Here is a 17009-nt window from a genome sequence, read left to right on the forward strand (position 1 = left end):
TTTAGTGCAGCAAACAAAGTAGTAAATAAAATAAAGCAAGACAAAAACAAAGTAAAGAGATTGCGATGTGGAGACTCCCCTTGCAGCGTGTCTTGATCTCCCCGGCAACGGCGCCAGAAATTTGCTTGATGCGCGTGGTTGACGTATTGTCTTTCCGTTCGACACGCGTCCGTTGGGAACCCCAAGAGGAAAGTGTGATGCGTACAACAGCAAGTTTCCCTCAGTAAGAAACCAAGGTTTATCGAACCAGTAGGAGTCAAGAAGCACGTGAAGGTTGATGGCGGCGAGATGTAGTGCGGCGCAACACCAGGGATTCCGGCGCCAACGTGGAACCTGCACAACATAAACCAAGTACTTTGCCCCAACGAAACAGCGAGGTTGTCAATCTCACCGGCTTGCTGTAACAAAGGATTAGATGTATAGTGTGGAAGATGATTGTTTGCAGAAAACAGTAGAACAATTGCAGTAGATTGTATTTCAGTATAGAGAATTGGACCGGGGTCCACAGTTCACTAGAGGTGTCTCTCCCATAAGATAAATAGCATGTTGGGTGAACAAATTACAGTTGGGCAATTGACAAATAGAGAGGGCATGACCATGCACATACATATTATGATGAGTATTGTGAGTTTTAATTGGGCATTACGACAAAGTACATAGACCGCTATCCAGCATGCATCTATGCCTAAAAAGTCCACCTTCAGGTTATCATCCGAACCCCTTCCAGTATTAAGTTGCTAACAACAGACAATTGCATTGAGTATTGCGCGTAATGTAATCAATAATTACATCCTCGGACATAGCATCAATGTTTTATCCGTAGTGGCAACAACACATCTATAACCTTAGAGGTTTATGTCACTCCCCAGATTCACGGAGACATGAACCCACTATCGAGCATAAATACCCCCTCTTGGAGTTACTAGCAAAAACTTGGCCAGAGCCTCTACTAATAACGGAGAGCATGCAAGATCATAAACAACACATAGATATAAATTGATAATCAACATAACATAGTATTCTCTATTCATCGGATCCCAACAAACACAACATATAACATTACAGATAGATGATCTTGATCATGTTCGGCAGCTCACAAGATCCGACAATGAAGCATAATGAGGAGAAGACAACCATCTAGCTACTGCTATGGACCCATAGTCCAGGGGTAGACTACTCACACATCACTCCGGAGGCGACCATGGCGGCGTAGAGTCCTCCGGGAGATGATTCCCCTCTCCGGCAGGGTGCCGGAGGCGATCTCCTGAATCCCCCGAGATGGGATTGGCGGCGGCGGCGTCTCTGGAAGGTTTTCCGTATCGTGGCTCTCGGTACTGGGGGTTTCGCGACGAAGGCTATTTGTAGGCGGAAGGGCAGGTCAGGTGCGTCACGAGGGGCCCAGGAGACAGGTCGGCGCGGCCAAGGGTGGGGCCGCGCCGCCCTACCTCCTGGCCACCTCGTGGCCCCACTTCGTTGACTCTCCGGTCTTCTGGAAGCTTCGTGTGAAAATAGGCCCCTGGGCGTTGATTTCGTCCAATTCCGAGAATATTTCCTTACTAGGATTTCTGAAACCAAAAACAGCAGAAAACAACAACTGGCTTTTCGGCATCTCGTTAATAGGTTAGTTCCAGAAAATGCACAAATATGACATAAAGTGTGCATAAAACATGTAGATATCATCAATAATGTGGCATGGAACATAAGAAATTATCGATACGTCGGAGAGGTATCACCAGGCCACTCCCAGGCCGACCGGCCGAGCACCGCCCTTCCCATCCGCGGCCCAACCACTTTTGCGAGGCTGCCCCACCTTGGGCCGTCGCTCGGCCAGCCCACCGCCGTTCCCAGCTCGCTCATGCTAGGTCGCGGCTCGCACGTGCGCTGTTCGAGCTTCCCGCACACCGCTCATATGCTCCCGCGAGCGTTGACCTGCCCGCACGCTACCACCGCGTGCTTCGCTGCTTCGTAGATTTCTCCTTCTCGCTGCTGCCTGGGCTGGCCCAACTCGCCCAGATCCACCCAGCTTCGTCCCGGGCCGTTTTCCTTGCTGTTTCTCTACTGCTTTTACCTGGGCGGTAGTACCGGCCCAGGACACCTTTTTTCCTATTTTCCTGTGATATTTTGACGAGAGATGTATTACCGCTTCGACAAGCGGTAGTACCGGTTGTGCGCGAATCTGACCAGTTTCCTGCCCCAACGGACATGTTTGTGGAGCCCCTATTTATACCTTTCCCCCTCCTCCGTCCAACCTAGCTCTTCCACATCTATTCTCTCTCCTCCATTGTTGACCTTGAAGATCTTGATTCCCCTCTTGATCCCCCACTATTTGTTGCATCTTTTTGGGGGAAAGGAGAGAGGAGATCTATTCTCTCTCCTCCATTGTGCGCGTTGTAGCCTTTGTAGCTTTGGAGCCGTTTGTGGCGCGTTGGAGCCTTTGTGGCCTTGTTATCGTGTGTGGCATGTGGTAGCCTTTGTGGCCTTGTACTTGAGAGCCTCCGGTGTTGTGGAGTTTGCCTCAAGCTTGATACTTGGGTGTTTGCCCCAAGCTTGTACGGGTTCGGTGACCACCATCAAGGGTCAATTAGTGGATCGAGGCTTTCCCTTTGGTGGGAAAGGCTCGAGGAGAATACGGTGGCCCTAGCGGCTTATTGAAGTGCCTCGTGCCTCCACACCCCTCCAACGGAAAAGTAGCACCCGCAAGGGTGTGAAGTTCGGGAAACATCGTCGTCTCCTCATGGACCGGTTACTTCTCAACCCAAGCTCCTTTACCTATGCGCCTTAAATTGTGATATCCTTTGTGCTTGATATTCTATATCTAGTTTGCTATCACCTTGTTGCTCATCATGCTTAGCATAGGTTGTTGGTGCACATATGCAAACCCTAGTTGATAGTAAATCTTAGTTTTATTCTGCCTTGTTTATCCCTCAAGTATAAGTTTTACAACCCGCCTATTCACCCCCTCTAGGCGACATCCTTGTACATTCAGCTACCCTCCCCTTCGGCAGCTACGGTACCACCCCGTGGACTACATACCGTTCTTGGGCAGATGCAGATGTAAGTCATCCACATTTTCATCCTCTGTTTTGACTTTTGTTCCTGAATGGCTATGTTGACCAGACTCATTATTTCTGAACTTGTAGGCTGATTTCGAGGCGGCCTATGCAGCAGCTTATGAGGAGTATGTCGAGAAGGTTAAGGAGCATTATCTTGTGAAACATAAATACTTCCGGTGGTCGAGCAACCAGATGGCAGTAAGTTTTAATCTCTATGGTTGCAAAACATCATAAGCCCCCTTGTTTGAACCTGACATATCTCTCTCCTATCTTGCAGACCTTCACTCGGTTTATGATGACTGTAGTGCGCGAGGAAACAGAGCCAGAGTCACCTCATCCGGGGCCGACAACAGTGTTCCCATCGAAGGAGGAATTCGCTTGCGTATACAAGGGTGTCAGGCGACCCCGGTAAGTTGCTAACTTGTTGTTACATGGCTAAGATGCTAACTTCCTCAAACATGTAGGGATTGGGAGAATCCGGGAACGTCTATTCTGATGGTACACCGATCCACCTCGGTCGCTGTTCTTCTGGTGCTTCTGGCGCCTTTCCTTCAGCTCGGCATGCTTCTAGTTCACCCGGTGGCTCTCGTCGTGGTTCTACCTCCCCGGGCACCGACCCACGTTTCCCTCGCTTCACATCATCAAAGCTGGGTGATAACTGTTTGTAGATGATGATAGTTGCTACATTGTACTAGCTAGATGATGACTATTGCTATCTTTGTAGTGGATCCCTTATATGTAGGTGTGACAGCCGTGGACGTAACAGAGTGGTGGACCCCACCGGTCGAGCGCTGATGTTGGTACGACTGACGGCCACCGGCCAGCCGCCGGTGTCTCCTGTGACGACGGTGTTACCCTGTGCCGAGGGTGATGGTGTAGTCCCTGACCAGAACTGCTCGGACGCCGCTACGCCGACGGTCACCGTCGGCACAGCCCGTAGCGATGGCCGTGGTTGCTCTGCCGACGGCTGGCGGCCGTCGGTAGACGCCCTGCCTCCCGTAGTGATGTGTCTGAGCCATGACAACATGCATGTAAGTGAGCCAGCCATATGCATGCATGCGTGTGGGCTAGAAGGGCAGCTGCATGCGGCTGGAGGCAGCTGCATGTAAGTGAAATCCGCAGCCCTGTGCGAAATTTTAAAATGAGGCTCCATCCGAGTGGAAAAAAATGGGACATAAAAATGAATTAGACATAGAGGGAAGAGGTGGATAATGATGTATTCAGAGTTTCAGACACGGGCGAAGACGTCACTCAAAAGTCAAAACTCATTGCCACACAAATAAGGACAAAACATATGGATGCAATTTACACTCCGACAACGAATCTTTACAGTAGTGATATACGGCCATGACTTATGTATCCAAGTACCTCGCCGTGGGGAAAAGGCCTAAACAGTCGATAGCCGGGCCGCGACGTCCACCGTCGGGTCAGTGTCGGAGCGGCAGATCGGGCACGTCGAGTGGGCGTCCAGCCACGGATCGATGCACTCGATGTGGAAGAGGTGCAGGCACGCCGGCAGCAGCCGCACCGACTCGCCGTTCTGGAACGCGCCGAGGCACACCGAGCACGTCGCCGCATCCTCCCCGGTGCCAGCCACGTTTTGCTTCAGCGACTGGTTGTACGAGAACGCCGGCAGGCGGGCCGTCGTCAGGCCGGGGCCGCTGGCCCTCCGGAGATGCTGCCGCCGCTGGTCGTCCTCGCGCGTACGAGGCTCCGCCTGTTGCCGCAGCCGAGCGGCGGCCCAGGCAGCGGCCCTTGCTTGAGCGTGAGCGAGAGCGCGACTTTGGCGGCGCCCCTTGCAGAGGCTGTAAACCACGGCGCCGAGGAGTAACAGGGCAAGGAAGCCGATGACGAGGCCAGCGACGACCCCGCCTTGAGAAGGTGGCTGATCATTCTCTGACGGTGGCGACGGCGGTGGACGTGGTTGTGGTAGACTAGGAACGGATGGATCTTCCGGGGGCCACGCGAACGCCGCCGGTGCACGGTCTCTCAAGAGCCGAGCCATTGGTGCAGAGCGCAGCTGCAGTGCAAACTGCAAACTAGCTGCGAGTACGAGTCTAAGCAAATTATACCCGGATCAACGAAATGTCTACGTTGAGGCCAGTTGCCACGACATTGCCAACTGCGAATCCGAGGAAGGTGAAATCGTTGACCTGATCGATTGGGTCCATTTGTTTGTGTGCCGCCGGCGACGATACGGTAACGTCGTCAAGGTCGTTTGTGTGTGAATGTGATGTGTAAACTAATTAAACATGGGCATTTTGGATCGAAGAAGCCCTGCATATACCTAGCTTGTTTAGTTGATTGGTACTGAATTGGCATATGTGGAAGTTTTGTTGTTCTTGGATCATGCTGACCTGAGGAGAGATGCGACAGCTAGAATCTGCCAAATGAAGGTCACGACCGTCTTCAGATGGAGCTGGGTGGACGTAAACAATTTGCAGATGAAAGATGAAAGACACCGCCTAGGATCTGTACATGGACATGTACTAAGCAAAACAGAAGAATTTGAAAGAAACATCTACCAAGCTATGAATGCCGCTTCTAGAAATTAGCAGATGAAAGATTAAGGGCACCAGCTAGGAGTAGGCTGGATCATTAAAATGATTTTTTTATTGAACAGCGGAGCCCCCCCGAAGGGGCCAGAGCCTTTTCATTCCAATAACAGAGAGAGTACAGAACTATTACAAAGGACCCCAATGCAGAAATTACATATGGATCCCTGGCATTTGTAGAAAAGACCTTACTAAAAACATTAGAAAAGCAATCAGGTCCTTTCTCTTCCTCTCTGCGGAGCTGGGAGCTCAGCTCGCTGCAGCCATGGCTGGAGACGGGGACAGAACCACTTGTCTCCAGTCTGACTAAGTCCTCAGCGCCTGAACTCCAAAAGGACCTCCGATCGGAGGTTGATATATCGGCGGAGAACATGTCCGGCTTGATATGGCTCTTTGTAGCCAAAGACTTCAGCTTCCAGAACTTGGTCGCTGAGAAGAAGCTCCAAGATGATATGGCTCCAAAACGGCAAATCCCTCCAGTCACAACAACTGCAGTGGCCTCTTCGATCTGTATCACCACCACGGTGCCCAAGAAATCGAAGCAAAACAAAGACAACAGTTGGAGTAGAAGAGAAGAGGCACGGCAACACCACTTGAAAGAAAATAACCTGCCATAGATCCCCAAGAACCTGCCACGGATCTGAGGAGGAGACAGGCGGAGAGGATGGTGGTGCCGACGAACCAGGGCAGACGCGTCCAGGCTCTGCATCTCATCCTTCCACATTGGAAGCATGTGGAAGATGCAGCAGCTGGGCTCAAAGGCCTTATTGTCGGAGATCCCTGGGATTATCTTCTCCGTCGACAACTGCGCTCGCCACCAGCGCAAGACGATGAAGAAGACCGACCTCAGGATGCACCAGATCTGGCCAGCAAGATCTGGAGCTCTACTCCCAGACGCCACGAAGGACCAACTACTAACCCTAGACCTCGTATGTACAGTACGACGAGCAGGGCGTCGCCTCAGCCACTCCCCGGCGGCATGGCCGCCGACGAGGGCCTTGGCCCAGCCCAGAGAAGGATAAAACCTACCCAACTACTGTAGCGAGGAGAGAGGTGGGAAGGGGGGAAATGAGAGCGGTTATGGGCCTGTGTGGCGCATGTATCATTAAAATGATTGATTCCTTATGAATTTGCCCCCAGCAGTTGGCTTGGGAGAGACAATACTATCATAAGACCAATTCAAACAGAATGACATTTGTATATATATTTTTTAGAAAACAGTACCACGCAGACGCTCACAAATACACATGTACAAACACCCCTATGAACGCACGCACACACATCCTACCCCTATGAGCACCTCTGAGGGACTGAGCCGGCATATCTTGAGGTTGACGAAGTCACCACTGGCGCCTCGTTGTTGACGAGCACGTACCTAGCACTGAAAGCATAGAGCCGGTTAAATCCTGGAGTAAATCCAGGTAAATGCAAACACCTATGCCAAGTCTAGGTCTTGAATCTGGGTGGGCTGGTTCCACCACAAGGGACCTAACCACCAGAGCTATTTGCGTATATTTATTTTATGTTGTCTTTTGTATGATAGATATCTGGTAGACATGGCATCCCTTGATAGTCATGAGAGCTTTCCCTCTCCGGGATGGCAAGAAAACCACGACTAACCCCCCTCCCCCACCTGACTCTTTCCCTTGGAGAGCCACTTGATAGTCATGAGAGCTTTCCCTCTCTGGCACGATCCCAAGCCTCCTTCGTCGGCAATGCTGGCCGGAGTTCGGGATGCAGGATCACTGTGTAGTGTAAATAGAAGGGCTAGGCCTAAGTTAAGTTTGGGGTTTGTGGTGTTTGGCCATGTGCTTGTCCGGATTGAGTTGTCACAAAATTCGAGCAGCGGGCGGTAGGGTTCGGTGTGCCATGTCCATGGAGGGGACAAGCCATCAAGATCTCCTCGAATAAGCTCGGTCGAGTCCTCGATCTAGAATGTTGTTCCTCCATCATTATCCTATGCTCGAGATCGAATTAGTGCTTCACATCATGGTTCTTTTGGGGGTGCTGGTCACCCACGGTGGTTCATTTCCAGCGTTCTCCATGATGCATCTACATCTATTGGATGAAGGGTAGTCTACATTGAGCTCATCCTAATCAGACTTGGAGGCAAAATGATGCCCGCTCGCCGGTAGTCGCTCTCTGCAGCGATGGAAGGGTGGTCTCTGCCACTCTAGTGACTATTTTTGCCAAAGGGGCAGCCGAGTATGCCAACAGATCGGATGGGACACCGTCTTAAACTTCTTTTAATGTTGTCGTTTTGAAGCCCCCCCCTCCCTCTCGGAATCCAATGACTTCTTGGGTTGCCTCACTGCCTCAAGTGGCCATGTCCCTGACAATGACGAGGTGGTTCTCGAACGATTCATAGGACCTGATCGTGTTTTTTTTAGTTTTTTATGTCTCGGTCAACTGGGAATTTCTTATGTCTCAGTAACCCCCCCCCCCCCCCCCCCCCAAAAAAAGTGCAACCACATTTCAAAAAACAATGCAATTGGTTGCACTTGCACTTTTTTGGGAGAAAAGTGTAGGAACGGGTTGTACTTTTCTCTAAACGGCAACTGCATTTTTTCAGGTGACTAAGATTTAAAAAAGTCTCAGCCGACTAAGACATACTCCCTTCATTTCACTAAATAAGCCGCCATTGTTTTTTGTGTTATGTCTCTGATCTAAAATTAATCAGTGTATATAGAAAAGTTAGGTATAAATTTGGTACCATTAGACATTATTTTTCACTAAGATTCTAACATTAGTTATGAGAGTGGTGTTTTGGAACATGGAAGCATATGCTCCCTTTATTTTGAAATGTATCTTACACACATTTGGAATTTTTTTTAAATTGAAAAAGAAATTTCGCATGTACATTTTCACGTGCTACAAGCTCATGAAGTCGTTTCATGAAAAATTGACTTGTCGGGTGTGTGTAAAAAAGACAAAATCCAGTACTAAAAATACGGTTTTTCACAAGATAATTTTTTTCTTTTTTGACGTAAACCACAAAAATATTGGTATTCGTGAAACTTGACAAATACACATATATTATGGAGATGTACATGTAGAATTTTTTATCAAAAAATTTCGGCACTTCAAAATATGGTTAGTTGGATGCTCCCTGAGAGCCGAATTGAATTTTCATATTATCTACTATATAATCGAGAGTGTTGTATAATTTATCTAGTCAAATTTCACCTTGAAATGTGTGTAAGACTTATTCATAGAAAAATCCTCTTATTTTGTCTTATGTTTTTGGTAGTGTTATCCTCTATCGTGTACTACTACTTCCATAGTAACGGAGGATCAGGGTCCTTTGGGATCCTTCTATGTTACTTTTTTTTATGACTAGCGAGTATAGTGACTGTGGTTGAGGCGAGATTTCACGGTTTTGTCTGAGTTCCGGAATTTTTGTTGTTGATCAGTTCTAAGGGCATGTATAATCGTAGAGAAGGCACGTCTTCCCTTATACCGCCACATCATCTAGACATGACAATAGATATAAGTCATACAATGTGTTATCTCTTATAGTCTTCCCTAGCAATTAATGGTAATCTATTTAAATTGATAAGAAATTATGTTGCTAAGGGAAGACATGTCGTACAATGGAGAAAATGCCTTCTTTTATTTTCTAAGAGATAATCTCTTAGAAAAGGGAAGACAACCTTCACTCCCTTCATTCTCTCTCCTCCAACAAAGCAAAAAATCTGACGTGATACCTCTAAGGAAGGCTGTCGTCACCCCATTGTATGTGCCCTAAGATCCCGGATGAGTGGTCGTATTTCTGCGAGAGATAGGGAAGGTGGGCCCAAACTAATCGAGAACCACGCACACGTGGAAAATAAATTACAAGACAACTAATGAACGCCCACTAGTGGGAATGCACACTAAATAATTTAAGAGGTAATTTGTTTTTTTTTTTTTGAAACGAGACAAGACTTGCCATTTTCATTAGTAGAGGACAAAAGGTGGCCGATTTAATAATGGGAAATGGGCCAAAAACCGGTACAAACACCCTCGCCGACGGTCGTGCATCACGACCATCGCGAGGGCGCACACAACCACCCTGGCAACCCACATGAACTGCATGAACACCACTAAAGCGAAGATCTTCGTCGAGGTTACCCACCAGCGTCATCGTCATCACTCTGCAGCGACTCCGACTTCCTCGAAAAAGCGACCAAAAAGAAGACCTCGCCGAAGCGACACCATGAAGCGCAAGCCGGCCAACGTCAAACAGGTGGCTCCTCGTGAAGGGACCGGCAGCTCCGACTCTGGTGACGAGCTTCGGAGAGGCGATGCACAAGACCCGCGCTGAAGAAGAACTTCACCTGACTACCCCTTGCAGGTCATCGTACACCGCTCAAATGAAGAAGCTCAAAGAACATAGCAGCTCCAACTTCACGGCAAGGGAGAACCAACATGAAGAAACTCGGACACGCCGGAGCAGAGCCGACTAACAAGGTCTTGCAGTGACCAAACCATCACTGTTCAACACCATCATTGCCACACAAGCCGCAACACGGAACACACACATCAAGGGCCAACTTTGAACTGCGATGTTGTGCAAGTCCAGTCTCGAGGAAGCACGAAGAGAATCACGAACTCCAAAAATGACGCCCTCAGGAGTGGAAGCGACGCGGAACGACGCCGTCGTCTGACCCTGCAGCTCAGGGTCAAGGTCTTCACCTGGAGAGGTGACCCGAGGTTGAGCGAAATGGGGAGCTCGATGATGACCCCCCAAGGAGGAAGGCGACGTCCGCGGATGACGCTTCATCAGGCTTTTTCCTGGAGATGCCCGGACTCCTCAACCCCACGGAGTCGAACCGAGGTCGGGAAGACCCGCATCGCCACCGACTTGCAACCCCACAGGTCCAAACACCTCCGAACGCGACGGCGGCGCCACCAACGCGCAGGAGCCACCATCCTCACCACTAGCAGAAGCTGGCAGGCCAGACCAAGGCGCCGACCAGATCCGGCGCCCCAAGCCATGGCAGAGCAACGCCGGCCATCCTCCAGCCCGAGGAAGAGAAGCAGGAGGGGGGTGCCACCCCACCCCGACACGCTAAGCAGAAGCTTGTGGCGCCGCCGCGCTGGGCGGGCGCTAGAGACAACCGCCAGGAGGGCGCTGCAGAGGCCGAGGACGTCGGTGAACACTGGGATGTGCCAGCCGCGGAGCTTGGGGCCGAGCATCCCCACCAAGATTTCGCGCTGCCAGGGACACTGCGCGCGTGAGACGAAGGCCCCGCAGCCACCGTCCACCGCGAGGGTTTCGCCCAGCAATTTCCTCCGGTGGCGACGGCGCGGTGGGCGTGGGCAGAGGGAGGGTGGCGGCGCGGCGGGCTAGGGTTACCCTGAGCCGCCCCTGCGAGGCAACGCGAGGGACGAGAGGACGAGAATTGATAAGGTGAACCAACAGGTAATTTGTTTTTGGCAAAACATTCTCTGAATAGGGCAATATGGATGAATATATGTAAAAAAATAATATAAAAATGTCAAAGTAGGAGGTCCAGTCTTGAATTGACTCTAAAAGAGTTTGCCCTCAACTACACTCAAATTAGGGTGTTCGGCGGATTGCGAAGCTACACAAAATTTCAAGTAGCTCTATATTTGATGTCACTTGCTGACAAAAAAAAAAAAAGCCTAAACAGGAGGTAGCCGCGCAACGTCTATGCTCGGCTCAGTGTCGGAGCGGCAGATCGGGCACGTCGAGTGCGCGTTCAGCCAAGGATCGATGCACTCCACGTGGAACAGGTGTAGGCACGCCGGCAGCAGCCGTACCGTCTCGCCGAGCTGCAACGCGCCAAGGCACACCGAGCAGGTCGCCGCCTCCTCCCCACCGCCCGTCTCGGTAGTCTTCACCGGAGGGCCGTACGCGAACGCTGGTTGACGGGCCGTCGGGCTGGAGGCGCTTGCCCGGCGAGACGTCCTCTCGTTGTCGTCGTCGCCAATGCGAGGATCCAGTGGTGCCACGGCGGCGGCGGCCCAGGCCGCAGCTCCAGCCCGAGCGCGAGCGCGGCTGTCGCGGCGCCCCTTGTAGAGGCTGTAGAGCACAGTGAGTACAAGTAAGGAGGCCACGAAGCCCAGGACGATGCCAGCGATAACCCCGCCTTCAGCCGAGAATCTATCCGCTGCCGTTGGCGGTGGCGGCGGCGGCGGCTGTCTAGGAATGGAGGAGACGACCGGGGCCAAAGCGGGCTCCATAACCTCCACTGCCGCACGGACTCGAAAAAACCGAGTCATCGGTGCAGGTGCAAACTAGCGAGTGTTCTTTGCTGCAAGGTTTTATAACAGTACGAGTTTCATCAAATTGCCGTGCGTCAGGTTGCCAAATGCGCTTCTAAGGTGAGATCATGAAATCGCGGATTTTTGTCTGATACGGTTCATTTGTTTGTGTGCCGCCGGCGATTGTGCGGTACCGAATTGTCGAGGTCGTTTCATGTGAATGTGATGTGGAAACTAACTATAAAGATTGTCATGTGGGATTAAAGAAGCACTGCATCTAGCCTGTTTTACTTGACTGCTAGTGAAATGGCATATGTGATAGTTTTGGTATTTTGTGATCAGGTTGAAACATTCTGGACTATCTTGATCATTAAAGGCCGGAGGAGATTCGGCAGCTAGAATCTACAAAATGAGATAGTCGCCACCGTCTTGAGATGACGGGCTGGACGGAAGATCATGGGAGGACCTAGAGCTCCCTACAGGCCGGCCGGGAGGCCGCCCAGGGCCAATGGCTTAACGTTTGTGTTTTGTGATTTTTTTTTTGTCTCGATTTTGACTAAAATTTGGCTGGTTAAGCTTGTTTGTCCAGGCTTCCACAAGTTTCTGGGGCTGCCCCGTGAAAGATAAATGCGTCACGACCGTGAAACCAGGTAAAGAAGACTACTGTTTTAAGGTAATTTGTCAACCATGAAAGCTGACAAAATGATAAATCTCTTTGTGAAGGCGTTGTCTTCGAGTGTTACGTTCAGTGACAGATCTTGTATTATTTCTACTGGAGGACTTGATCTTGGGCAATCATTCTCGTGGATGATAGCGAGATGGTTGTGTCACGGTTTGTCCAAAGAAGATGGCTATCGTCAGTATAGTCTAAAGAAGATGGCCTCTCTGAACTACTCTTTGCATTATTAGGCCATTTTCCCTAATAGTTATCGTCAGTATATAGTCTAAAGAAGATTAACCGTGGTCTAATAACTATTTGTGGCGTGGGACGGAGATTAACCGTGGCTATAATGACTCGGTGATCTTGGGACAGCCTGATTCTCATCCTTCGGGCCCGTGGGTTCGATGATTTGCTGGTGCGGGTGGATGTCGCAAATTTTCCACACAAGCCACACGGCTATCCTCCTTAATGGGATTGATATGTTGCAAATGTATCTATAATTTTTTATGCTTCATGCTTGTTTTACACCAATTGCTATATGTTTTGTTTACACTTCGTGATATTTTTATGCATTTTCTGAAACTAACCTATTAATAAGATGCCATAGTGTCGGTTCTTGTTTTCTGTTGTTTTTGTATTTCAGAAAAGTTGTACAGGAAATATTCTCGAAATTGGACGAAACAAAAGCCGAAGCTCCTATTTTTCGTCACGAAGACGAAGTCCGAAGGAGAGACGAAGAGGAGCCGGGAGGCGGCCGCACCATGCCTAGGCGCAGGCCCCCTAACCGCGCCTAGGGGTGGTGTGGGCCCCTCGGGTGTCCATCGACCTCGCCCTTTCGCCTATAAATTCACATCCTCGGGAAAACCCCAGATACCCGAGCCTTCATCCACGAAAAGTTATGTCGCCTCCGCCATCGTCAACCCTAGTTCGGGAGGGTTTTGAAGCTCTTCCCGGCACCCTGCCGGAGAGGGAGATTATCACCGGAGGCCTCTTCATCACCATGCCCGCCTCCGGCGTGATGCGTGAGTAGTTCATCTCTGGACTACTGGTCGATAGCAGTAGCTAGATGGTTGTCTTCTCCTCATTATGCTTCATGTTTAGATCTTGTGAGCTGCCCATCATGATCAAGATCATCTATATGTAATGCTAAATATTGTGTTTGCTGGGATCCGATTAATATTGACTACTATGGTTGAGTTGATTATGATATGTTATATATGCTATTTATGATCTTGCATGCTCTCCGTTGGTAGTAGATGCTTTGGCCAAGTATGTGCTTGTGACTCCAAGAGAGGGTATTTATGCTTGATAGTGGGTTCATGCCTCTAGTAATCTGGGAGAGTGACAATAACTTCTAAGGTTGTAGATGTGTTGTTGCTACTAGGGAGAAAAAAACAATGATTTATCCAAGGATAATTCTATTGTTTATTTTAGATACTTTACTGAATGCAATAATCTGTTGCTTGCAACTTAATACCCAAAGTTGTTCGGATGATATCCTAAGGGTGGATTATTAGTCATGGTTGTAGTTGAATTACGGTCTATGAATCTTGTTGTAATGCCCAAATGAAGCTCATAATAATCATCTTTTCATGTATGGTCTTTATTCTGTCAATTGCCCAGTTGTAATTTGTTCACCCAACATGTTATTTATCTTTATGGAGAGAAACCTCCAGTGAATTGTGGACCCCGGTCCTTTCTTCTACAATTGATAAATCATCTACTGTAAACACATGTTCTATTTCCTTACTGCAAGCATTATTCTCTTTTCACTGCAAACAAATATCTATTTCCACACTATATGTCTAATCCTTTGTTTTCAGCAAAACCTGTGAGATTGATAACCTCACTGTAAGTTGGGCAAAGTATTTTGATTGTGTTGTGTGCAGGTTCCACGTTGTTGCTGATACCGGTAGTGCGTCCTGCCAAAGTCAGCCAGCAACAACCTTCGGAAGTGATTTCTTTCTCGTATTGATTGATTAAACCTTGGTTTCTTACTGAGAGAAAACTTGTTGCTGTGATCATGATACCTTCCTCTTGGGGTTTCCCAACTGCACAACATCATGCTATTTTTTGGCGCCGTTGTCGGGGAGAAAGAGGATTTCTGCAAGGGGAGTCTCTCATTTCCAATCTCTTTATTTTGTTATTGTTTTTCTTAGTTTAGTTTATTTTACTTTGTCTTGTTTGCTTATTTTGATAAAAAAAAACACAAGAATTAGTTCTTTTTATAGTTGTTATTTTTTGTTGGTCTGTTTTAATCTTGCTAAAATGACTAATCCTGAGAACACTAAGTTGTGTGATTTTACTAGCACAAACAACATTGATTTCATCTGTACACCTATTTCTCCACCTGCTTCTGAAGCAGCTTTCTATGAAATTGAACCTGATTTATTAAATTTTGTTATGAGAGAGCAGTTTTCTGGTATTAGTACTGATGATGCTGCTTCTCACCTTAATAATTTTGTTGAACTTTGTGAGACGTAAAAGTATAAGGATGTAGATGGGGATATTATTAAATTTAAATTGTTTCCTTTCTCTTTGAGAGGGAGAGATAAAGATTGGTTGCTATCTTTGCCTAGAAGTAGTATTGATTCTTGGGTTAAATGCAAAGATGCTTTGATTGGAAAATATTATCATCCTGCTAAGATTATATTCTTGAGAAGTGACATAATGAAATTTAAATAATTTGATAACGAACATGTTGCTCAAGCTTGCGAAAGAATGAAATCCCTGGTAAAGAACTATCCCACTCATGGACTGACTAGTTGGATGATCATCCAAACTTTCTATGTAAGACTGAATTTTTCATCAAAAAAACCTTCTGAAGTCAGCTGCTGGAGGTACCTTTACGTCCATCACTTTAGGGGCTGCAACAATACTCCTTGATGATATGATGATAAATTATTCTGAATGGCACACACTGAGAGGGCTCCACAAGGTAAGAAGGTAAATTATGTTGAAGAAACCCCTTTCTTTAGTGATAAGATTTATACCATTATGTCTATGCTTGTTAATGGTAAAAATCATGTTGATCCAAATAATATCCCGTTAGCTTCTTTGGTTGCTCAAGAAGAGCATGTTGATGTGAACTTCATTAAAATAATAATTTCAACAACAATACTTATAGGAATAATTTTGGTAGTAACAATTATAGGTCATATCCTTCTAATAATGGTAATGGTTATGGAAATTCTTATGGTAATTCCTACAACAACAATAGAAGTGCACCCTCTGATCTTGAAGTCATGCTTAAATACTTTATTAGTAAACAAACTGCTTTTAATAAATTTGTTGAGGAAAAGTTTGGTAAAATTGATGTTGAGAGTGGATTTGCTACAGACAGGGGTAGCTACACACCTTTTTATCGCCATCCAATCTGTGTGGAGATTCGTACTAGTTTAGTCTGTCCTTTGAGCATGTCCCACGCCATGCACAGTAACTCAAAGTAGCTAATCCGCTAATCTCACCGAAACGCTTGAGCTGGACTGCTCCTGGCCACGAGTTGCCCCACGAGCACCCGTTGACCCGGAATGCCACTACCCCCATCGTGGACACGCCCAACGCGGACAGGGACGCGATCGCCGCCGCCCCGCACCTCCCGAATAGCCCGCCGTGCAGCAGATCGAGCGCCCAGAGGGGACTGCCGCTGCTGCACTGCACCTACTCGTTGATCCGCCGCTCGTTGCCCCACCTATCTCTCGATGCTCCCACCACCGGCCTGAATCCCAAGACCGCCGCCCTTGCCCCTAACAGCGTCACCGTTGCCCCCAACAGCGCTGCCCAACACCTTAAACAGCGCCGCCTTGCCTCCCCCAAACATCGTTGCCGCCCTGGCCCCTCTGATTTGTCGCCAGACCTTGGTCTCTCAAACTCGCCAAGGCCCGATTGGTGCCGCACCGGCATGGGCCCGACCTACGAGAGGAACGAGAAGCACCTCCCGGCCGGATTCGGTTGGGATCCTTCATCGCCGGATTCAACCACCATGCTAGTATCAATGGAGGGTGGCGTGAAGCGAGCACGGAGGATCTTGACATAGGGACAACGCGATTTAGCCGGCTGCAGTGGCGCACAGTCGATGGAGAGGAGGAGATGGGGAGTTGAGATAGACTAGCGCAACTGTGGGGTGCGGGCCGACGTATGGGGGAAGACAGGGTGGAGCGACCAGGTGCAGCGGGCGGCTTGAGCGCATCAGCTCCGATGGTCAAGTCTTTGACGCGGATGGGGATAGCGACCTAGTGAGTCGGGCAGCTTGGGCGCAGGGGCTCCCGTGGAGCTGCATCAGGTAGGTGCGGTGGATCGGCATGGAAAGAGCAGTCAGGTGCGGATGCCGTGAAGAACGAACCGGAGCCCAATCCAGGGCTATGTCGCTGTGGGGGGGGGGGGGGCAATTGTGCTAGGGCGCTCGAGTAGCGCTACTTCATGTTGCTCGCGTAGGACGGAGCAAGCGGTACACCCTCCATCGAACTCATCTCCTCTCCCAAATCGAACGAGGTCCTCGCGAAATCTGTCGCCCACTGATTCCCGAAT

The 17009-nt window shown here is 48.9% G+C and overlaps 2 protein-coding genes across 2 annotated transcripts; both read right to left on the reverse strand.

Moving 5' to 3' along the window:
* Nucleotides 1-4317: 4317 nt before the first annotated feature.
* Nucleotides 4318-5200, reverse strand: LOC127312130 (uncharacterized). The gene has a single exon (XM_051342585.2). The coding sequence runs from the start codon at nucleotides 5056-5058 to the stop codon at nucleotides 4441-4443; it is 618 nt and encodes a 205-aa protein (XP_051198545.1). The 5' UTR covers nucleotides 5059-5200; the 3' UTR covers nucleotides 4318-4440.
* A 6039-nt stretch (nucleotides 5201-11239) lies between these two features.
* On the reverse strand, nucleotides 11240-11839 carry LOC127315506 (RING-H2 finger protein ATL5-like). Its single transcript, XM_051345991.1, has one exon. The coding sequence runs from the start codon at nucleotides 11837-11839 to the stop codon at nucleotides 11240-11242; it is 600 nt and encodes a 199-aa protein (XP_051201951.1).
* Between the last annotated feature and the right edge of the window lie 5170 nt (nucleotides 11840-17009).

The sequence above is a fragment of the Lolium perenne genome, chromosome 7, assembly GCF_019359855.2.
Source record: "Lolium perenne isolate Kyuss_39 chromosome 7, Kyuss_2.0, whole genome shotgun sequence".
Taxonomy (NCBI): Eukaryota; Viridiplantae; Streptophyta; class Magnoliopsida; order Poales; family Poaceae; genus Lolium; species Lolium perenne.